Source organism: Bombina bombina, chromosome 2 (genome assembly GCF_027579735.1).
Source record: "Bombina bombina isolate aBomBom1 chromosome 2, aBomBom1.pri, whole genome shotgun sequence".
NCBI lineage: Eukaryota > Metazoa > Chordata > Amphibia > Anura > Bombinatoridae > Bombina > Bombina bombina.
In genome coordinates, this window is record NC_069500.1 from 131,221,311 (window position 1) to 131,247,009 (window position 25,699).

The 25,699-nt window shown below is 36.6% G+C and overlaps 1 protein-coding gene across 1 annotated transcript in view; it reads left to right on the plus strand.

Annotated features, from left to right (window-relative positions):
* PARP8 (poly(ADP-ribose) polymerase family member 8) overlaps window positions 1-25,699 on the plus strand; it is a 550,091-nt gene that overhangs the window by 362,693 nt on the left and 161,699 nt on the right. The window contains exons 10-11 of the mRNA XM_053701262.1: window positions 1,551-1,617; window positions 5,374-5,496. Coding sequence (XP_053557237.1) covers window positions 1,551-1,617; window positions 5,374-5,496 — 190 coding nt within the window. The remainder of the gene's footprint in view (window positions 1-1,550; window positions 1,618-5,373; window positions 5,497-25,699) is intronic.

Here is a 25,699-nt window from a genome sequence, read left to right on the forward strand (position 1 = left end):
ATAGCTACAATGTAATTATTTATTATATTGTAGCTATCTTAGGGTTTATTTTATAGGTAAGTATTTAGTTTTAAATAGGAATAATTTAGTTAATAATAGTAAATTTATTTATATTTATTCAAATAATATTTAAGTTAGGGGGTGTTAGGGTTAGGGTTAGACTTAGGTTTAGGGGTTAATAACTTTATTATAGTGGTGGCGACGTTGATTAGGGGTTAATACATTTAATAGGCTATGTGGGCTATGGTGGTTTAAGGGTTAATACTTGAATAGGTTAATTGTGTTGTGGGCTATGGCAGTTTAGGGGTTAATAATTTAGTTATTATTTGCGGTGTGGGTTTGATGGCAGATATAGGGGTTAATAGACTTTATTAGCTATTGCGGTGGGGGATTGCGGTTGACAGGTAGATAGACATTGCGCATGCGATAGATGTTAGTTTATTTTTGCAGGCATTTTTGGGAGTTACGGTGCTCCCATACTCAGCGCAAGGCTTGCTGCGGCTGCCTTTTATGGCGAGGTAAAAAGGGAGTAAGATTTCTCCATTTTTGCCACGTAGGTCCTTGCGCTGGATATTGGATACCGATTTGCGACGCGGTTCTATGTTAACTTATGGGAGTAATAATGGCGGGCAACGGGTGAAATATACGGGCGAAACTTGTATGCTACGACGGAAATTAACTCTGCTGAGTATTCTTAAAAATAGTAATACTGGAGAACTGTAACAATAGGTGACATAGTAAACATACGTAAGATGTTTTTTACGTTGTTGGTGACAAAAAATAAATTAGTAATTACATTTTTTTCCCAGTTTTTATCTACTAAATTTTAAGGTCTAGAATTACGAAGTTTGGTAGTTTTGAGAAGTGCTTGACTATGGGAAAAAATAATAATTTGGGTTAGTTTAAATCACACGGAGTAGATAGTATAAGGAGCTAAAACAACAACAAAAAAAATGTATTTTCTATGTAAAAGTATGTAAGAAAAAAAATAACAAAACATTTTATATTATTATTTTAGACTTTTAGACTATTTTAAATGTGATAATCAGACAGGTAACACATTTTAATACATTTTGGGGATTTAGATACAACTAAACTGTGACCTACCAGTAACAAAATCAATCAATCAATAAACTAATCAATTACACATTAGAAAGTTAACTTTTATTGGGCAGATGAAATGCAAAATTAATAAGTCATAAAAATAATAAAAAAATGTTACAAAAATATTAACAAAGTTATAAAAATGTTTTGTTAAAGTTATACTCTGTTATGTTAAGATTTAATTCTCAGATGTAAGAAATACTAATTCTGCAACACAGTTTATATTTTGTTCATTCTCTTTTTTTTCTTCCATTTTTGTTGTCGTTTATTTATTTATTTATTTTAAATAAAACATGTCACTAAATACTATGATCCTTTTGTTGTGCCACACCACTGAGCAAATGTATGATTATAATTTTGAACGACAGTAGGTCTATATTATTTAACATTCATTAATTTACCTAGTGACATGGTAATAGCTATGTATTTACTGTGCTCTTTTACAGTGCCTACAGTGGATGTTTTTCAAATTTCTACTAAGGAAAAATTTGGTTTGGGACATCAGTTGAAAAAGTAAGTTAATTAACAAAAGGTTAGACCATATAAATATAGAAAACTTGTTTGGGGAATTGGGTCTGTTACATGTGTCCGGAACCTTATTGGAAAAAAGAAAAAACACCACTTAAATTATGCATACATTGCATGTGTACGTATGTGTATATGTATCTATGTATTTTTATATCTATATGTAGTCAGAAATGTCTAGTCCTCAGAAAACTCATACCTGACTTTAATCAGACATTTGAAGACATAACAGATTGATTTATATAACAGATTGATTTAACGTTGTATTGCAATAACCTTAATATTATTTCTTGGAAGACCAAACTGGATTATAATTTACATTTATCAATTATACATTACAGTTTAGCTCTGCTAATTCTAAAAACAAATCTCTAATAATTATAATAATAGGCTAAAATTACTGTAGCTTTATGAGCTAAAAAGGACATAAAACACTTTAGGCCAGATTACAGTTAGCACTCTATTTTTTTTTTATTTTTTATTTTGCACTAACAGAACTCAAAGTAAAAAATAATTGCAGCAGCATTTGTCAGCGTATTACAAGTTGAAAGTATTATGTTAGTGCAAGCATATAACCTAGGTACGCTACTTTAAAGGGACACTGAACCCATTTTTTTTTTCTTTCGTGATTCAGATAGAGCATGAAATTTTAAGCAACTTTCTAATTTACTCCTATTATCAAATTTTCTTCATTCTCATGGTATCTTTATTTGAAATGCAAGAATGTAAGTTTAGATGCCGGCCCATTTTTGGTGAACAACCTGGGTTGTTCTTGCTGATTGTGTATAAATTCATCCACCAATAAAAATGTGCTGTCCAGAAGTCTGAACTAATAAAAAAGCTTAGATGCCTTCTTTTTCAAATAAAGATAGCAAGAGAACGAAGAAAAATTGATAATAGGAGTAAATTAGAAAGTTGCTTAAAATTGCATGCTCTATCTGAATCATGAAAGAACATTTTTGGGTTCAGTGCACCTTTAAAGGGACAGTCAAGTCCAAAAAAAACTTTCATGATTCAAATAGGGTATGTAATTTTAAACAACCTTCCAATTTACTTTTATCACCAATTTTGCTTTGTTCTTTTGGTATTCTTAGTTTAAAGCTAAACCTAGGAGGTTCATATGTTAATTTATTAGATTTTGAAGGCTGCTTCTAATCTAAATGCATTTTGTTAGTTTTTCACCACTAGAGGGCATTAGTTCATGTGTTTCATATAGATAACATTGAGCTCATGCATGTGAATTTACAGAGGAGTGAGCACTGATTGCCTAAAATGCAAGTCTGTCAAAATAAATGAAATAAGGGGGCAGTTTGCATAGGCTTAGATACAAGGTAATTACAGAGGTAAAACATGTATTATTATAACTGTTTTGGTTATGCAAAACTGAGGAATGGGTAATTAAAGGGACAGTCAAAACCAGAATTTTTGTTGTTTTAAATGATAGATAATCCCTTAATCCCTCCTCGGTAAATTCACATGCATGAGCTCAATGTTATCTATATGAAACACATGAACTAATGCCCTCTAGTGATAAAAAAAAGTCAAAATATATTTAGATTAGAGGCAGCCTTCAAGGTCTGAGAACTTAGCATATGAACCTTCTAGGTTTAGCTTTCAACTAAGAATACCAAGAGAACAAAGCAAAATTGGTGATAAAAGTAAATTGGAAAGTTTTTTAAAATTACATGCCCTATTTGAATCGTGAAAGTTTTTTTGGACTTGACTGTCCCTTTAAGGGATTATCTATCTTTTAAAACAACAACAATTCTGGTGTTGACTGTCCCTTTAAGGAATTCAGAACCATGCTAATGCTTTCTCCCCATAGACTTTTATTAGTTATCGCTCGCCCACTAACCCGGCACTGTGCTAAATCAACTGTGCTCAACCTGAAGGTGTTAGGAATACTTCTATGTTCTTAATATATAAATAAATATTATTTTTATTTTTAATATATATTTCTATATATACAGTATATCTGAAGAACATTTTTTTATAAGTGAAGAGCATAGGAATTTCAAGTATTTCTATTTAAAACAAAAATAAAATGATATTGCATGTTTCAAGGTATTTTATTGGGAAGGGCTCAAAATTGTATATTCTGTTCGGATACAGCTGATCTGTTTCCTCACTACTGCTGTCAGCTTCCAATGCTACAGGTTCCAGACTGCTAAATCATAAGATATCCAACTCAGATAATAATCTGTATTTGTGTGAATAAAAGGATTGCTTTAAAAGAGCAAATACATTATTCTACTATTCTATCTACAGCCTTATGCCAAGCTTTCTCTTTCAAGAAATATTATTAAAAATGTGGGTGGAATAAACCCTCAAGTGAAACATTTGCTTCATAGGTACATATACCCTGATTTAAATAACTTTACACAATTTATGTTTCCTTTTTATTTATGTTTTTAATAAGGTTTACATATACAGAGACGTTTAAAGGGATGTTAAACAGCCCTTTTCGTTGTTGTAATAATAAAAGCACTAAACAGTTGTTTATGCATAATAGAAATCATTGCAATAAGTATTGTTCTTCTATTTAAATGGATTTTACCCTTTATGTTTATTTACACTACATTTTTGCTTCCTGTCACAGCCTTACAAGATGGAGGAGGCCTTTGCAGGAAGGTTTATCTTAGCTTGATGTCATAAAACTTCTAGGCTAGTGAATAGACTAGATAATAGGGAGTCAGGTTTGCTCATGCCCAGAACTGACAGAATAAAAACTTCCAGTAGAGGAATAAACAATAATAAAGGCTAAGAGGCCCATTTATCAAGCTCCGTATAGAGCTTGTGGGCCCATGTTTCTGTCGAGTCTTTAGACTCACCAGAAACAGCAGTTATGAAGCAGCGGTCTAAAGAACGCTGCTCCATAACCCTGTCCCCCTGCTCTTAGCAGGTGGACAGGAATAGCCACAATTCAACCCGATCAAGTACGATCGGGTTGATAGACACCTCTCTGCTGGCGGCCCATTGGCCGCGAGTCTGCAGGGGGCGGCGTTGCACCAGCAGCTCTTGTGAGCTGCTGGTGCAATGCTGAATACGGAGAGCGTATTGCTCTCCGCATTCAGCGAGGTCTTGCGGACCTGTTCCGCACTGTCGGATCAGGTCCCCAAGATCGTTGTTAAATAGGCCTCTGAATGTTGGCAGCTCTCTATTTCTGGAGTGTGTACTATATTAATATCTATGGGTAGAGCAGTATGGTATCTAATTGGCTATTTCACCCCTATGTACCCAGTTTCAATAGAGAGGGACAACTATTGGTACAGATAAGAGGGCACCTAATGAGGTGCTGAACTATTCTTCATCTATATTTTTATAGGAGACACATTACCTTTTTCTTCTACCACCAGTAAAATAAATAAATGAACCAGTATTATTTCACATCCAGATACAGTATGTATCTTCATGAGTATACGTCATAGTCTACAGCTTTACAAGTTATAATGAAATAAGAAGTTCAGTGAGATGTAGATTGTAAATACAGAAGTTGCATGTCCCATTGGTATTAAAAAGAAAATGTGCAACTCAAAGTGGGCAGCACATTATCACAAGAATACAGAAGTAAAACATCATTTTGTGTAATTAGTACAATGATGTACCAGATATAGACAGCACAACTTCCTTTCACACATCTATGTGCATTTTAAGGTCCCTTTCTGTTGGCATTTATTAATGTAACTGGTCTGAGTTAAATGCTATGTTTTTGTTATGAAACTCATTTCTGTTTAATCTGTACAGAATCATGCAGACATTTGTGACACAGCAATGGAAACAAAGCAAAGAAAGATTAAATTGTTCGCACAAGAAAGTATCTGATAAGAAGGTTAAGTCCCCTCTGCACATTTTTTCTACTTTGCGCAGGTATGTTTAAATATGTGCTTTATATACAGTATATATAAATAGTGTATATACCATAAATATTGCATTCATCGTGTTTTTTGACTGTATTACTAATCTGCAGTGAATCTTTACCAAACGCAAATGCAACGTTATAAAAAAGACACAGGGGCCGATTTATTATGCTGCGAATGCAGCATTTTCCGCGGCTCGCGGGAAACATAAGTTAAGAAGCAGCGGTCTTAAGGCCGCTTCTCCTTAACTTATCCACCACCTCTGAGGCAACGGACAGCAATTGACACCCCATGCTAGCCGCCAATCTGCAGGGGCGGTATTGCACAAGCGTTTCACTAGAAATGCTTGTGCAATGTTAAATGCCGACAGCGTAAGCGGATCATGTCCGCCCGCATCTTAATAAATTGGCCCTAAATAGTTTTTATTAATTGATAATAAAAGTCACAATTTTCTCTAAACTAAGAAAAAATGTACAAAAGTATTTGATATCCACAATTCTTTATGTCAAATGTGATAGAAGAGAAACTTCACTTTTGATTTATGACTTCACCAATTACTTTAAACAGTAAAAAAAAAAAAACCGAGAATGGCATGGACAAAAATATTGATACTCAACTTAATATTTAGTAACGCAGCCTTTGGAGACAATAAGTGCAATCAAGGACTTTCTGTAGCTCTGAATAAGATTTCTACACTTTTCGAATGGGATTTTGGCCTCTGGCCTCGTCAGTGAGGTGTAGCCACATTCCTCTAAACACACTTAGCAAGGAGCCCATGTCTGGTTGCCCCTTTTTTACCTTGGGATATATATATATATACACTCACCTGACACTTTATTAGGTACACCTTGCTAGTACCCGGTTGGAGCCCCTTTACCCTCAGCTTCTTTAGCAAGGCAGTGGTGCCCTTGGAGGTGTGTTTGGGATCATTATCATGTTGGAATACTGCCCTGTGGTCCAGTCTCCGAAGGGGGGGATCCTGCTCTGCTTCAGTATGTCACAGTACATGTTGGTTTTCATGGTTCCCTCAATGAACTGTAGCTCCCCAGAGCCAGCACTCATGCAGGCCCAGACCACGACACTCCCACCACCATGCTTGACTATAGGTAAGACACACTTGTCTTTGTACTCCTCACCTGGTTGCCGCCACACACACTTGACACCATCTGAACCAAATAAGTTTATCTTGGTCTCATCAGACCACATGACATGGTTCCAGTAATCCATGTCCTTAGTTTGCTTGTCTTCAGCAAACTGTTTGCAGGCTTTCTTGGGCATCATCTTTAGAAGAGGCTTTCTTCTGGGACGATCGCCATGCAGACCAATTTGTTGCAGTGTGTGACGTATGGTCTGAGGACTGACAGACTGACCCCCCCACCACTTAAACCTCTGCAGTGATGCAGGCAGCACTCATGCGTCTATTTCCCAAAGACAACCTCTGGATATGACCCTGAGCACATGCACTCAACTTCTTTGGTCGACCATGGCGAGGCCTGTTCTGAGTGGAACCTGTCCTGTGAAACTGCTGTATGGTCTTGCCCACCGTGCTGCAGCTCAGTTTCAGGGTCTTGGCAATCTTCTTATAGCCTAGGCCATCTTTATGTAGAGCAACAATTCTTTTTTTCAGATCCTCAGAGAGTTCTTTGCCATGAGGTGCCATGTTGAACTTCCAGTGACCAGTATGAGAGAGTGTGAGAGCGATAACACCAAATTTAACATACCTGCTCCTCATTCACACCTAAGACCTTGTAACACTAATGAGTCACATGACACCAGGGAGGGAAAATGGCTAATTGGGCCATTGGAAATTTCCACTTAGGGGTGTACTTACTTTTGTTGCCAACGGTTTAGACATTAATGGCTGTGTGTTTAGTTATTTTGAGGGGACAGCACATTTACACTGCTATACAGACTGTACACTCACTACTTTACATTGTAGCAAAGTGTCATTTCTTCAGTGTTGTCACATGAAAAGATTTAATAAAATATTTACAAAAATATGAAGGGTGTACTCACTTTTGTGAGATACTGTACATGTCTAAATTTATTTATGCAGTATCTATTTTATTAAAGTGTTTAAATTTGTATGTATTGTGAATATTTCACATTTCAATGTTCTTTACATAGGGGAATATGTTTTTAAATAAATACTTCTATAGATATCTGTATTTATCTATTCCTATATATAATCATATATATTTATAGGTATAGATGCATATTTAAAAAAAAAAGCCAATCTATATATATATATATATATATATATATATATATATATACTAGTCCTAAAGCCCACGTACACGGGCCATTTTTTAAAGTACAGCGGTCCCACCCCTTGATCTCTCTTTATCCCCCCTCTCTTTTGCTCTCTCTCTTCCCCCTCTCGTTTGCTCTCTCTCCTCTCTTTTGCTCTCTCCCCCTCTCTTTTGCTCTCTCTCTTCCCCCTCTCGTTTGCTCTCTCACCCCTCTCTTTTGCGCTCTCTCCCCCCTCTCTTTTGTGCTCTCTCCCCCCTCTCTTTTGCGCTCTCCATCCTCTCTTTTGTGCTCTATCCCCCCTCTCTTTTGTGCTCTATCCCCCCTCTCTTTTGCGCACTCTCCCCCCTCTCTTTTGCGCACTCTCCCCCCTCTCTTTTGCGCACTCTCCCCCTCTCTTTTACGCACTCTCCCCCCTCTCTTTTGCTCTCTCCCCCCTCTCTTTTGCTCTCTCTCTCCCCCCTCTCTTTTGCTCTCTCTCTCCCCCATCTCTTTTGCTCTCTCTCCTCCCTCTCTTTTGCTCTCTCTCCCCCTCTTTTGCTGTCTCTCTCTCCCTCTCTTTTGCTCTCTCTCTCTCCCCCTCTTTTGCTGTCTCTCTCCCTCTCTTTTGCTCTCTCTCTTCCCCCTTCTCGTTTGCTCTCTCTCCTCTCATTTGCTCTCTTCTCTTGTTTGGTGTCTCTCTCTCCTCTCTTTTGTTGTCTCTTTCCCTCTCTTTTGCTCACTCTCCCCCTCTCTTTTGCGCTCTCTCCCTCTCTCTTTTGTGCTCTCCCCCCTCTCTTTTGTGCTCTCTCCCCCTCTCTTTTGCGCTCTTTCCCCCCTCTTTGTTGTGCTCTCTCCCCCCTCTCTTTTGCGCTCTCTCCCCCCTCTCTCACCCCCTCTCTTTTGCACACTCTCTCCCCCCTCTCTTTTGCACACTCTCTCCCCCCTCTCTTTTGCTGTCTCTCTCCCCCCTTTCTTTTGCTGTCTCTCTCCCCCTCTCTCTTTTGCTGTCTCTCTCTCCCTCTCTCTATCCCCCCTCTTCTGCTCTCTCTATCCCCCTCTTTAGAGCTCTTTGTCTCAGCCCCGGCATCTGGCCCCGCCCATGTCACGCCAACATCGCACCCGCCCGACCACGGCCTCTCCGAACCTGCCCGGGCCACGCCCACTCCACCACACTACGCCAGGGAGGTCAGTTGGAAGGCCAGGTGTGTTTGTTCTCGCGCGCAGTCTCTCTACTGCGCATGACAGCTTTGGACAAACACACTTGGCCTTTTTATTATATAGGATATATATATATGTATATATATATATATATATATATATATATATATACATAAAAAGTCAGCACAACACTGTTAAAATGTCAGGTTTCTGTGATGTAAAAAAATGAGACATAGATAAATCATTTCAGAACTTTTTCCACCTTTAATGTGACCTATAAACTGGAGAAACTCATTTTAAAAACAAACTGAAATATTTTAGGTGGAGGGAAGTAAACAAAAAAGAAAACCTAAATTAGTGTGGTTGCATAAGTGTGCACACTATCTTATAACTGTTGGTGTTGCTGTGTTCATAATTAAGCAATCACATTCAAAATTGATGAAAAGACGAGAAAAAAAATGGTTTTTGGAGGCTGCCAAGAGGCCTACAGAAACATTTAAGAAGCTGCAGGAATATCTGGCAAGTACTGACTATGTTGTACATGTGGTAACATTCTCCCATATTCTTCCTATGTCTGGCCTATGGGGTAGAGGGGCAAGACGGAAAACTTTTCTTACAAAGAAAAACTTTCAAGCCCGGCTAAATTTTGCAAAAACACATCTGAAGTCTTCCAAAAACAAAAAGGTGTTATTGTCTGATGAAACCAAGGTTGAACTTTTTGGCCATAATTCCAAAAGATATGTTTGGTGCAAAAACAACAGTGCACATCCCTAAAAACCACAGTGAAGCATGGTGGTGGCAAACCCACAATGAAGCATGGTGGTGGCAGCATCATGCTTTGGGGCTGTTTTTCTTTATCTGGAACTGGGGCCTTAATCAAGGTAGAGGGAATTATCAACAGTTCCAAATACCAGACAGTATTGGCACAAAACCTTCAGGCTTCTGTTAGAAAGCTGAACATGAAGAGGAACTTTATCTTTCAGCATGACAACACCCCAAAGCATACATCCAAATCAACAAAGGAATGGCTTCACCAGAAGGAGATTCAAGTTTTGGGATGGCCCAGCCAGAGCCCAGACCTGAATCTGATTGAAAATCTGTGGGGTGATCTGAAGAGGGCTGTGCACAGGAGATACCCTCACAATCTGACAGATTTTGAGTGTTTTTGCAAAGAAGAGTGGGCAAATCTTGCCAAATCAAGTTGTGCCTTGCTCATAGACTCATACCCAAAAAAGACTCAGTGCTGTAATAAAATCAAAAGGTGCTTCAACAAAGTATTAGTTTATGGGTGTGCACACTTATGCAACCATATTATTTAAAGTGAAGGTAAAGTTTGAACTATCTATAAACACTATTCAATTGTTAACATCATAAATAATCTAATCGCTAACTTCTTTTCTACATGTCATCATCTATTTCCCCAATAAACATGATTTATATTATCCCTACCGTGGTGTAACGGACTCCTCCCATCAGCCATTTCCTGATGTCTGACGTATAGAGCGGTCCCACTCGCTCAATACGTCTCTCTTAGGCTCGTTTACGTGGATCACAATAAGTACGCATGCGCATAAAGGGATTTCAGCCTCTGATCTTGTTTCCCATTCGGAGAAAGAAGCCTACGTATTGCAACAATTGCAATAGGCATGCGCAAAACAGGAGCGCTTTTCTTCCAAGGAAGAGAAAAGAATAGGAACGCATGCGCATATTGTCAAACAGGGCAATGACGTTGAATGACGGCCGATGACGGCCGCCTAACGGCCAGAATCTCAATTGGCTGTTGGAAAAACGTGACCAGCAAGTAAAAAAAAATTACATGAACGGGTTGAATTTACATATTGAAATAAAGTAAGTAAAAACGGCGAAAACAGACTTTAGAATAAAATTTAAAAAAAATGATGAATGAAAGTGCCATTCATTTAGGCTGGGCTGTATAGTGCAATAATGAGATATAACGAACTTTACCTTCACTTTAAGTTTTTTATTTTTACTTCTCTCCACCTAAAATATTTCAGTTTGTTTTTCAATTAAGTTGTACAGTTTATAGGTCACATTAAACATTAAAGGTGGGAAAAGTTCTGAAATGATTTATCTTTGTCTCATTTTTTTACATCACAGAAACTTGACATTTTAACAGGGGTGTGTAGACTTTATATATATATATATATATATATATATATATATATATATATATATATATATATATATATATATATATGTAGGTCCTGTGGTGAACTCTGCAATGTTAAACTACCATCTGAAAATTACAGTTTTATGCACTACATTAGGGTTCTTCAATTTTTTCCCCAAGACCCAGTGATACCACAACCCTTCACAACCCTATTTTTATGCTTGGTCTGAAAATTTCTGAAGTTATATACAACAAGATAGCTGCAATTTTTGTCAAAGTGACTAAAATGTGTGTGTTCTTTCCTCATTGTAGTAAAACTTGTTGTAAAAATGAATAACACACACTCTACACACTTGTACTCGCCTACAACACACACAAGCTGTGACCCAGTACAGATGGTGTTGCGACCCAGTAGTGGGTTTCCGACCCGTGGTTTGAAGAACCCTGCTCTAGATCACTGAAAATCTTCTAAGCATGCATATACTGTAATCCTTTTGCATTAAAATTCAGGAATAATGTAATTGGCCAGAATGTGCTAGATTAGTTTTGCATTTTTCTTTGTTCTTTGTGCATGATTATTAGATTACTTTGGAAACAAGTAAGCTACTGAAATGTTAAAAAATTAATAATTTGGCTTTTGCTGAATAAACAGGTTTAATAATTTATAATTATATTACTAAACAGAATAAGTGCTAAACTACTTGAAGTTAATGGGACACTAAACCCAAACATTTTCTTTCATGATTCAAGTAGAGAACACAATTTTAACCCCTTAACGACCGAGGACGTGCAGGGTACGTCCTCTAAAAAAATACCCTTAACGACCAAGGACGTACCCTGCACGTCCTCGGTCTGGAAAGCAGCTGGAAGCGATCCTGCTCGCTTCCAGCTGCTTTCCGGTTATTGCAGTGATGCCTCGATATCGAGGCATCCTGCAATAACATTTTTAAGCCATCCGGTGCAGAGAGAGCCACTCTGTGGCCCTCTCTGCACCGGAGATTGTTGGCTTACCGCGTTGGTGGGTGGGAGGCTGGTGGGAGGCGGGTGGTGGCCATCGATGGCCTTGGCGACGTGCAGGAGGGGCGGGATCGTGGGCGTGGGTGATCGGGGGCGCGCACTGACGCGCGTGCGTGCACGGAAGGGCGGTGGCGGGCGCGTGCACGGGGAGGGAGCGGGTGGGAACCGCTACACTACAGAAAAAAGTTAAAAAAAAAATGCAAAAAAAAGGGAATAAAAGTTTTTTTTTATTAATCAATTAAGGTGTTGGGGTTTGTCTGTGAGGGGGGGTGAAGCTACACTACAGAATTTCTATTTTTTTTAAAAAAAAACCCGTTTTTTTTCTTGAAACTGGGTACTGGCAGACAGCTGCCAGTACCCAAGATGGCCCCCAATAATGCAGAGGGGGAGGGTAAGAGAGCTGTTTTGGGGGTGGATCAGGGAGGTTGGGGGCTAAGGGGGGATTCTACAAAGCAGCATATGTAAATATGCTATAAAAAAAAAGAACAAATTAAAAAAACCTTTTATTTTAGTACTGGCAGACTTTCTGCCAGTACTTAAGATGGCGGGGACAATTGTGGGGTGGGGGAGGGAAGGGAGCTGTTTGGGAGGGATCAGGGGGTCTGATGTGTCAGGTGGGAGGCTGATCTCTACACTAAAGCTAAAATTAACCCTGCAAGCTCCCTACAAACTACCTAATTAACCCCTTCACTGCTAGCCATAATATACGTGTGATGCGCAGCAGCATTTAGCGGCCTTCTAATTACCAAAAAGCAACGCCGAAGTCATATATGTCTGCTATTTCTGAACAAAGGGGATCCCAGAAAAGCATTTACAACCATTTGTGCCATAATTGCATAAGCTGTTTGTAAATAATTTCAGTGAGAAACCTAAAATTGTGAAAAATTTAACGTTTTTTTAAATTTGATCGCATATGGTGGTGAAATGGTGGCATGAAATATACCAAAATGGGCCTAGATCAATACTTGGGGTTGTCTACTACACTACACTAAAGCTAAAATTAACCATACAAGCTCCCTACATGCTCCCTAATTAACCCCTTCACTGCTGGGCATAAAACACGTGTGGTGCGCAGTGGCATTTAGCAGCCTTCTAATTACCAAAAAGCAACGCCAAAGCCATATATGTCTGCTATTTATGAACAAAGGGGATCCCAGAGAAGAATTTACAACCATTTATGCTATAATTGCACAAGCTGTTTGTAAATGATTTCAGTGAGAAACCTAAAGTTTGTGAAAAAATTTGTGAAAAAGTGAACAATTTTTTTTATTTGATCGCATTTGGCGGTGAAATGGTGGCATGAAATATACCAAAATGGGCCTAGATCAATACTTTGGGATGTCTTCTAAAAATAAATATATACATGTCAATGGATATTCAGGGATTCCTGAAAGATATCAGTGTCCCAATGTAACTAGCACTCATTTTGAAAAAAAGTGGTTTGGAAATAGCAAAGTGCTACTTGTATTTATGGACCTATAACTTGCAAAAAAAGCAAAGGACATGTAAACATTGGGTATTTCTAAACTCAGAACAAAATTTAGAAACTATTTAGCATGGGATTTTTTTGGTGGTTGTAGATGTGTAACAGATTTTGGGGGTCAAATTTAGAAAAAGTGTGTTTTTTTCCATTTTTTCCTCATATTTTATATTTTTTTTTATAGTAAATTATAAGATATGATGAAAATAATGGTATCTTTAGAAAGCCCATTTAATGGCGAGAAAAACGGTATATAATATGTGTGGGTACAGTAAATGAGTAAGAGGAAAATTACAGCTAAACACAAACACCGCAAAAATGTAAAAATAGCCTTGGTCCCAAACGGACAGAAAATGGAAAAGTGCTGCGGTCATTAAGGGGTTAAACAACATTCCAATTTACGTCTATTATCTAATTTGCTTCATTCTTTAGATATCCTTTGTTGAAGAAATAGCAATGCACATGGGTGAGTCAATCACATGAGGCACCTATGTGCAGCAACCAATCAGCAGTTACTTAGCCTATCTAGATATGCTTTTCACCAAAGTATATCAAGAGATTACAGCAAATTAGATAATAGAAGTAAATTAGAAAGTTGTTTAAAATGTCATGCTCTTTCTAAATCATGAAAGAAAAAAATTGGGTTTTATGTCCCTTTAAGAGAAGTGGGAAGGCCTCTTTCTCCTACTGTTAATGAAAGAACCACAATGCACGTTCATACCAAATCTATGTTCCTGGTTAGCAGAGTCCTTTTATTTAGGGGTTAGTGAAATAAGTGAAAATAAAAAGCATAAAAAATACTCTTGACAAAACAATTATGCTTATCATTTATGATGCTACAGTTTCATTTAGCTACCAATTTAATGACCGTTTCAGATAAAAAAAAGTTTGGTCTTAATATACAGTAAAACCACAATGTATATGAAAGGAGTTAGGATTTAAATGTATAATATATCATTATCCATCAAAGAGTTATTGGGTGATGAAAAATGGTATAACTTGCTGAACAATGATATAATTCACAATTATATTAAAGGGATATGAAATACACAAGATTTCTTTTGTGATTCAGACAGAGCATGACAATTTTCTTCTATTATCAAATAACTAGTCCTAAAGCCCGTTCACACGGGCCATTTTTTGCAGTACAGCGGTCCCACCTCTTGCGCTCTCTCTCCCCCTCTCTTTTGCGCTCTCTCCCCCTCTCTTTTGCGCTCTCTCTCTCCCCCCTCTCTTTTGCGCTCGTCCCCCTCTCTTTTGCGTTCTCTCCCCCCTCTCTCTCTCTCCCCCTCTCTCTCTCCCCCTCTCTCTCTCTCCCCCCTTTCTCTCCCCCCCTCTCTTTTTATCTCCCCCTCTCTCTCTCTCTCCTCTCTTTTTATCTCCCCCCCTCTTTATCGCTCTCCCCTCTATCTTGCGTGAGCGACCGCACCCGGACACGCCCCCTTTATGCCGGCCACGCCCCCTCAAAGACCCTTCACGTCTGGGCCACGCCCCTTCAATCCGGCCACACCCCCTGATCACGCCCGGCCATGCCCACTTCTTCCGCAGCTCAGGTAGGGACTCAAAGGCCAGGTGTGTTTGTCCTTGTGCTGTCTCTACTGTGCATGACAGCTTCGGACAAACACACTTGGCCTTTTATTATATAGGATATCCAATGATATTTTTGAAGAGATACCTAGGTAGGCATCTGGAGCATAACATGGCAGGAAATAGTGTTCTTGCAAAGGGATAACATTTTGCAAAACTGCTGCCATATAGTGCTCCAGAAATGGGCCAACGCTTAAGTTTACATCCCTGCTTTTTAGCAAAAGATACCAAGAGAACGAAGAAAAATTAGATACTTTAATTAAAGGAATAGTATAGACAAAAATAAACTTTCATGATTCAGATAGAGCATGCAATTTTAATCAACTGTCTAATTTAACTCCTATTATCAAATTTTCTTCTCTTGGTATCTTTATTTAAAAAAAGCTGGAATGTAACCTTAGGAGTCGGCCCATTTTTGGTTCAGCGTCTGAGTAACGTTTGGTGTCTAAATGTAGCCACCAATCAGAAAGCACTGCCCAGGTCCTGAACCAAAAATGGGCCGGCTCCTAAGCTTACTTTCAAATAAAGATACCAAGAGAACAAAGAAAAATTAGATACTTTAATTAAAGGAATAGTATAGACAAAATTAAACTTTCATGATTCAGATAGAGCATGCAATTTTAATCAACTGTCTAATTTAACTCCTATTATCAAATTTTCTTCTCTTGGTATCTTTATTTAAAAAAAGCTGGAATGTAACCTTAGGAGTCGGCCCATTTTTGGTTCAGCGTCTGAGTAACGTTTGGTGTCTAAATGTAGCCACCAATCAGAAAGCACTGCCCAGGTCCTGAACCAAAAATGGGCCGGCTCCTAAGCTTACTTTCAAATAAAGATACCAAGAGAATGAAGAAAAATTGGTAATAAGAGTAAATAAGAAAGTTGCTTAAAATCGCATGCTCTATCTGAATCATGAAAGTTTAATTTTAACTAGACTATTTCTTTAAATTAGAAAGTTGTTTAAACTGCATGTTCTGTCTGAATCATGAAAGAAAAAATTTGGGTTTCATATCCCTTTAAGACTAACATTAATTTTGTGTATATTGAGCATTTGCATGTGATATTTGACTGCTTTGTGAGCCTGCTACAAGATTTGAAAGTCATAAAAATGAATTCCCTACACCCTTAAGGCATCAAACTCTAAAATATGTTGACTATAACATTTTGTTGCCAGAATATCTATACAAAAACAATGTTGTTAACTTGTTTATTATGATATGTGTTCTAAAAGATTCTGATTAAATAAAGCAAGACAGTGACTGTATAGAATGCAGATAGTTGAATAGAATAGAAGTGCTTCCTACATCTCAAAAATGTGGTGTGTTGGTTTTTTTTTCTGTTTTTTTTTTTTTTTACTTGAAGGTAAAGGGAATGGTTTGGTGCTGAATAAAGCAACTGTTTCTTTTCAGGCATATTGAAGTTGGTTCCATTACTGTTGTGTTACTATAGAATAACATACCTATTTATTTATTTTAAATATTAACAACCTCTTTGCTGCTATTGTTTGTTAAAAGCCAAACTCCTCCCATCATTTGCCTTCTTTGGAGGAGCCAATCCAGGCAAACAACAAGACTAACTACCGTCATAGGGCCATATTACAAGTGGAGCGCTATTGTTTGCACGCAAGCGATTTCGGGTTTTCACATTCGTTTGCAGGCTAGTTAAAGGGACAGTCAAGTCCAAAAAAAACTTTCATGTTTCAAATAGGGCATGTCAATTTAAACAACTTTCCAATTTACTTTTATCACCAATTTTGCTTTGTTCTCTTGGTATTCTTAGCTAAACCTAGGAGGTTCATATGCTAATTTCTTAGATCTTGAAGGCTGCCTCTAATCTAAATGCATTTTGATAGTTTTTCACCACTAGAGGGCATTAGTTCACTTCTTTCATATAGATAACATTGAGCTCATGCACATGAATTTACCATGGAGACTCTCTGATTGGCTAAAATGCAAGTCTGTCAAAAGAACTGAAATAAGGGGGCAGTCTGCTGAGGCTTAGATACAAGGTAATTACAGAGGTAAAACGTGTATAATTATAACTGTATTGGTTATGCAAAACTGGGGAATGGGTAATTAATGGATTATCTATCTTTTAAAACAACAAAAATCCTGGTGTTGACTGTCCCTTTAAATTGGGCTCGTATTACAAGTTGAAAAGTAAATGCTTGAGCGCAATTGAAGTAAATGCTCGTCGGGTTAGCGCATCCTCGAAGCTGTGGTTAACTGTTTCGCAAAACAAAAAAAAGTGTCACAAAACACACAAAAAATACTTTACACAATACAGTTACAGTCATATTAACACTGTCTAATAACAATTATTTTAAAATCACAAAAAGTTTTAAGTGCACAAAGATATGAGATCACAGGTGTTAGAAAAAAAAGTAAGTCAAAGGGCTTTAACATAGAGATACATACATATGCTTGTCTAATGATGAATGTGTATTTGTATATATGTGTATTTATACATATATATATATATATATATATATATATATTATATAATATATATATATATATTATATATATATATATATATGTGTATATATATATATATATGTATTTATATGTGTATATATGTATTTATGGACATAAATACACATATAAACACAAAAATACCTATGTCTACATATACAGACATATACTGTATATATAAGTGCATTGGAACACTTTGCTGTCAAGTAGATGAAAACATGTAAAATTATATTTATGCAATATTCATATTTGATACAGTGTTATACTGTGTATTTACTGAAACTATTTCACATTCCAATGTTCTTCACAGCATAATTTGTTCTAAGTATTTATAAATAGAAATTCAAATATTAATCTGTATATATCTATAACTATATATAATCATGTACATATATATGTATAGATATATATTTTTCCAAATTAGCATCAGATATATGTAGAAATATGTATTTATGAATACATAAAACACATTCTGCTATGTGAAGAACATTGGAATCTGAAATATTCATATTTTATTGTTGGTTTAGCACACTTGAGAATATGTGTTTAGGTTAGCGTGCGAGTGAGGTGTTAAGTTTTAGGTCTTCATTGACTTCTACGGGGGAATAGGTTATCATGTACGATATTCTAGGTTTGACTTTTTGGGTGAACTGGGTTAGCTTGTGAGCGATAATTTTTTACTTTTAACTTGTAATGCGGGCAATACCTGATTCGCAAAAAAGCTTATTTGCAGTGCGCAAGCGAAAGCTCTAAATAGTGCTCCGCTCGTAATCTTGCCCAAAATGTTTAAATAATGTAATAATAATAATTAGGGAAAGATATATAGTCAAGAAGTCAGCAGGGTGCATTTCAAGTTATGACCTCAATTTTCAGAGATAAATTACATGAAAAGGAGAAAAATAAATAATTAAAGTATATTGCAAAGTTGTTTCATTGTGCATGTCCCTTTAAACTTCAGACAAACCACACAGCTCAGTGAGCTCAGATTTCGGTCAGTTTATTTTCTGATTCAGGCAGTATTTAGTTTCCTCTCACTTTATGCTATTCAGGTTCATAATTTTAAATGCAATATATTTAGTGATAAGACTGTAAAGTTTAGTTATGGCTGTTTTCTGAGATGCTATACATTTTATATTGTTTTATCTATGTTATTATTGGACATTATCTTTAAAATATATTGCACCCTTGAGACTAAAAGTCTGATTGGAGCGTGTGTTTTTTTTTATCAGTTCACGGTGTTTGAGTCAAATTGTACAATTTCCAGATGTAATTTTCTCATGCTGCTAAAACACAAGCAATTGTATGTGCTTGAGATCCCAAGTAAGTAAACATCTACCAATTTACCCTTTATTTCCTTATTGAACTGTGTGACTATTGTGTAATGTTACACAATACCCCAAATCTCTCTGGAGCACAGGATATTGTTTGGCAGCACAACACATTTTGTAATATACAATAGCCTAGATTACAGCGGAGTGCAATTGGTAACCTGCATTCTGTAATTTTGCCCCAGGCAATGACTAACGCTTGATCGAAGTTGTTGATTACAAGTTTTTTTATAATGCACCTAATTCATGTATATCACGCCCTAAAAGCGGTACTAGCATGCTGATTGTGTTCTTACTACACGTAATTGTATAAGCTTTGTGCTCACATAATCTATTCTCATTTAAAGCCAGATTGCAAGGGGTGCACTATCAGATTTTTTCGCACGCTAACACTGCATCAAACTTCTTCTGTCTCAATGTCTTTTTTTCCCATCCGGGTCTCTAAGCTTGATGACATGGAAATGGAATGTTTCATTATTAAAAACAAAGGTTTTTCTGATTTTACTATTGAAACTTTAATCCAGGCTCGTAAGCGTGTGACTAGGAAGATTTATCATAAGGTCTGGAAGGCTTTTATTGCTTGGTGTATAGATCATGGCTTTTTCTGTCATTCCTTTAGAATTCCTAGAATTCTACAGTTCTTATAGGCTGGTTTGAATTAGAGCCTAGCTGCCAGTTCTCTGAAAGAGCAGGTGTCTGCTCTTTCAGTTTTGTTTCATAGGAAGTTTGCTAATCTTCCTGACATTCATAGTTTTGTTCAGGTTCTGGCACAAATTTAGCCTGTGATCAAACCAATTTCTCCTCCTTGGAATCTTAATCTGGTGTTAAAGGTTTTGCAGGCTCGTCCTTTTGAGCCTCTGCATAAAGTGGATATTAAGCTTCTTTCTTGGAAGGTTTTGTTTCTTTTGGCTATCTCTTCTGCTAGAAGGCTTTCTGAATTGTCTGCTTTTGTGACCCTCCTTATCTTATCTTTCATCAGGACAAGGCTGCCTTAAGAACTACATTTGATTACTTTAGACAATATCAGTAGTGAAATTATTGTCCCTTCTTTTATGTCCTAATTCCAAGAATGTTTCAGAGAGATCTACTTTGGATGTTGTTAGAGCATTGAAGTATTATATTGATGCTACTAAAGATTTCAGACAAACTTTTAGTTTGTTTGTTAAGTTTTCTGGGTCTAGGAAAGGACAGAACGTTTATGTTGTTTCTTAGGCCTCTTGGTTGAAACTTTTGATTCATAAGGCTTACTTGGAGGCAAATCCAAATGTATACAAAAGGATAATAGGCAGCACAGTGGAGAGTTAGTAAAAATACAAAAACTTTATTCGGTCCAGTAAAATCATTATTTCAAGCACATACACAACAAATGTTATACCCCAGCACACAGGAGCTGCTCTCCGACGCGTTTCGTGCTAAACACAGCACTTCATCAGGGATAGCAGCTGATTCCCTCTATGGCCATTTATGCACGCAGATCTATCAACCCTTTCTACGACACTTACTAATCACCTCTAATTCATTTTGAAAACAGTGATCCGTGTCCAATATATGGTATATTAGATCATGCGTGCCAAATGGAACAATATACAAATTCAAAAAAATCTCACAATAGAAACAAAACAGTATGTTTAAAAATACAATGAAATATACACTTTTTTCTAGATACATGGTAGAAACAATGTGATACATATGCCAATAAATTTAACGATTGGATATGACTATTTAACAATTTGAAAATTTGAAACTTCATTGGAATTATTTTCATAAGTAGATCTACACTATATGGATCTCAGGTGATACAATAGAGAAGAAAGTCTAATAATAATAATGATCGCCAAATCTAGTGGCTAGTAAGTTTATGCATAACATATGTATATAATATAATATAATATATTGATCTTTTGTAAAGCCCTCACAGTATCAATATTTCAATATTGCCATAAGTGGTAAGAATGACTTAAATGAAGACAGATTTTAAAACAAATTCTAAATCTTAAATTTGGACACTTGACTTAGAAAGTATTATTGTCACAACAAACTTGAAATAGTCTTAGTGACCAAAAAAATCTTAACTGACCACCTACGAAGAGATCTATTGTTACTACATATAAGAAAAAGAATCTAATATTAAACATTGTAATGTTCTTACATTTAAGTCATTCTTACCACTTATGGCAATATTGAAATATTGATACTGTGAGGGTTTTTTTTTCTTAAGAGCATATGTTCCCCTCTTTTTTGCTCTTATAAATCTTACCTCATTTGTTTGGCTATATGTTAGACTGAGGTACCTGTGATTTCAGAGGGGTTTTATAGAGCTCTTGGGGTTTGGGAATCGTTGCCTGCTCCTTGTGGTAGGGTAGAGTAATTCCAAGAAGTAATGGATTGTGGATTCTCACCACCATGAAACATATGAGACATATAGATAGATATCTATACCTATTTATCTAATGAATAAATACAGGGATATATATATATATATATATATATATATATATATATATATATATATATATATATACATGTACTTGGAATGTAAAATATTTACATTAAAACACAATTAAATATATTAAAAAATGAATAAAAATAATATTGCATGGTTAAATATATATACAGTACTGTGCAAAAGTCTTAGGCCACCACTAGATTTTTTGTTTTAGCAATGGTATCATGACCATATATAATTATTTCTCAGTGTCTTTATTAAAATACAACCAGAAAGTACAGTTTTTTTGTATGCAGCATTAAAAAACAGAAAAAAAAATCCAAAAACCTGCTTCTATAGGCAAAAGTGACAAATATTAGTGTGACCTCTCCTTACACTTGAGCAACAGCAGGAACTTGGCTTTTGTAAACCTAAATGGAATGGAATCCTAATTAATTTCATTGTGAACACCTGTATTTGTCCTACTATTTTATGTCAAAATGACTGCTCTTAAAAAGGGCTATTGCACCAGGTTTGTGCAAGAGATGCTTGAGCATTACATACACATGTGGTATGAGTTTAATTAATTGGAAGCTTGCTAATAAGACACATTTTCAAATACATTACTCCATTCAAAATGCCAAAGATCACAGTATTTGACAGACATAAAATCATACTTTTGCATCAGCAAGGCCACTCTCAAAGGGAAATCGGCAAACAAACTGGATACTCAAGATGTGGTATTCAAGCTGTTAAAAAGAAATTTGAAGAATCAGGAGAGGTCAAGGACAAAAAAAGGTCTGGAAAGCCAAGAAAACTTTCAAAATCTGATGAGAGGTTTCTCAGAGTTTCTTCTTTGAGAGACCAGAAGAAGTCCAGCTAGGACACCTGGCTCAGCATCTGGCCGCTTCATCGGGATGTCAAGTTGACCCTTCTACAATCCGAAGAAGAATGATCAGGGATGGTCTTTGTGGAACCAAGAAACCACTTTTTTGGAAGGGGAATAGGGTGAAAAGGCTAAGATATGCTAAAGCTTGCAAAGATTGGAATGAAGATCAGTGGAAAAGAGTATAATGTAGTAACAAATCCATGTACTGGTCCAAATACGACAATATGTAAAAAGAAGAGATAGAGAGAAATGGAAGAATGCGTTCTTGCTGCCTTCAATGAAATATGGTGGAAGGTCTGTCCTGGTTTGGGGCTGAATTTCTGCGAGTGGTATTGGTGATAATGTCTGAATTGATTAGATCATGAATGAAAAGTATAGACAGGTTTTAATTCATCATGCCATTCCTTCTGAAAAGCACTTGGGAATGGTTTTATTTTTCAGCATGATAACGTTCCCAAGCAAACTGCTAATGCAGTGAAACCATATTTGGAGAGAAAAACAGCTGATAAAACATTGACAGTCATGGACTGTCCAGACCTGAATATTATAGAGGCAGTATGGGATCACTTTGACAAAGAAATAAATAAAAGAACCTAAATCTAATCAAGAACTATGGAAAGTGCTGAAAGAAGCCTGGAATAATATACCAGAAGACTATTTCAGAAAACTTCAAGACAGTCTCCCTGAAAGTTCAAGAGTTCAAGATGTGCTTAGTGTCAAGTAAGGTCACACTAAATACTGACATTTGCCTGAAGGACCCATTTTGTTCTGAAAATTGTGTTTTTTAATATTTTGTGTACATATTTCCAGTATTTCTGTTTGTATCTTAATAAAGAGACTGAAAAATAAATATGGATGGCCACTAAAACTTTGTTAAAACAAATCTAATAATGGCCTAAAACTTTTGCACAGTATTGTATACATATATATATATATTGCAAAAAACGGATAGCACAGAAGTGAAAGACTATTTTGTGATGTTTCGGGGTCCCCTTCCTCAGACAAACAGGCAGTGATACATGGCAAACATTTAAAGCCCACAAGCCCCTCCCCTCATGTCCACAAAATTGTGCCAAAACCAGTTACCATGGTAACCCAGCCAAACATAAATCAAATACACTTCATGTAGTGTCATTATATAAAATAAAAAGAATAAAAAAAACTATACAGTCTAATAGCAAGTGCACATAATCTGTTTGTACTGCAATATTAGCCCCATCTCACGTTACATAAACAAATATTGTTGCCAATTATGGTATACAGATCTTTTCTTGACCTATTTTGTATAACATTTCATATAAGAAATAACATCAGCATAGCATAAGAATATATAGCATCCTAAAGAGGAGGATCATATAGCAAAGTGCCTTATTTACTCTCGCTTGTGTATTTTTTTTATCTGCTGTATACCTAAGCACTGCACAATATCACATTTATTATTGTTCATAGTTATTGTGGGCGCTTCTATTATTAATGCTCATATCAACAATTCACTGATCATAGTAAATAAAACAGTGTCTTACCTGTTGCAACTATTCAACTGCAACATAGTTACACTGACGTTATACAGGGCATGGAGATAATGCTTACTGGAACTACAGAGGGTCATATGGGACAAAATACCTCCATTGAGTTTAGTAAAGGAAGTTCACTTCACAGCCAATAGGTGGATAGCGATAATCCAAATGGAAGAACCTACTGGGGATGTAGCAGAATCTTAATGTGAATGAGCGGGCAGAGATGAACACGAATTCCAATATATAATGTTACACTTGCTGCAGAATTACTATTATTAACTATGGGGAAATGACATACGGCTAGATTACAAGTTATTATTGTTTATTTGTAGGGCAGCAACAGATTCGACAGCACTATAAACATAGGAGGTATACAAGATAACATTTATAGGGATCAAATGGGTAGAGGGCTCTGTCGAGAGATGCACTGTTGTATTCAGCTCTTAAGAAGGTGATCTACAAACAGCTGGGCTCTTAGGCTTACATGCTAAGGGGGTTCAAAGGGATAGCAATGGAGGAGAGGAACTGGTATAAAGAAAGGTTAGTGTAGGTTGTATGCATCCCTGAACAGTAGAGTCTTTAGTCTTTATTTAATAACATAAAGACTGGTGATGCTAGAGAGGCTGAAGATGTTCGTGGGAGCCTAAAGAAAAAAACATATTGCGCACGAGCTGCAGTCAGCGCATGACTTGTAATCTCCGTGATAGTTAGCTTTTTCTTAGCCAGATTGTTAGATTCCCTGCAGATGGGATAGCCAAGTTAACTATCTAGGAGATTATTTGTTCTTTAACTTATGTTTATGCTCATTAGGGGCTCGATCACATATGTGATGTTAACCACAAAAGCCAGCGCCGGCTATTTTTAGATGGATGTAGCAATCACATATTTAAGTAGCTCTCATCCTATAGGCTGATTTAAAATTTTCAGCCAATAGGAATGCAAGGTACCCCAATATAAAAGGGGTACCTTGCATTCAATCTTCTGTGTGCTGTGGACGATTGCATGAAGAGGACCTCCACATCGCTGATGACCGCCTCCACCATGGAGGACTACTGTTCCAGATTGGAAGACTGCTCTGCACCTCCGACAAGAAGAAAGAAGATGGTCCCACGAAGGATGAAGATAGATCCGCCTGGATGAAGACTTTTGTCCGCCAGGAAGAAGATGGATGTCAGGGCTTCAGGAACGGTGAGTACATTTTTTGGGGCTAATGTAAGTTTTTTTTATTTTTTGGGGTGTGTTTTTTTTTTATTAGGTTTTTTTTTTTTTTAATGGGCAGCAACAGAGCTGATTGCTCTTTTAAGGGCAATGCCCATACAAATGCCCCTTTAGGGGCAATGGGTAGATTAGATTGTTTATAGAGTTAGGTCTTTTTTATTTTGGTGGGGTTGGGAGGGTGGCTGGTTTTACTCTTAGGGGTTAATTTGTATGTTTTTATGTAAAAGAGCTGATTTCTTCAGGACAATGCCCTACAAAGGCCCTTTTAAGGTCTATTGGTAGTTTAGTGTTAGATTATGGAGTGTTTTTATTTTGGGGTGGCTTTTTTTGTTTTTATAGGGGTATTGGATTAATTTTAAATTTTTTATTTTGGATAATTTTGTTTATTTTTTCTGTGATCTTTTATTTTTTATTTTTTATATAATATTAGCTTTTTTATTTTAATTTAATCTTAGTTTTTTTATGTAAACTTACACCTATATTACGAGTTTTGCGGTAACAGGGGTGCATTGCTAACAAGCAGTTTTTTCTCACCGCTCACTTAAGACAATGCTGGTATTACAGGTTTTTTTAAACCACCACTTAAGTACACTTATTAACCCATAATCTGCCGCCGACGTTGCTGCCACTATAATAAAGTTATTAACCCATAAACCTAAGTCTAACCCTAACCCTAACACCCCCCTAACTTAAATATAATTTAAATACATCTAAATAAAATTACTACAATTAACTAAATAATTCCTATTTAAAACTAAAT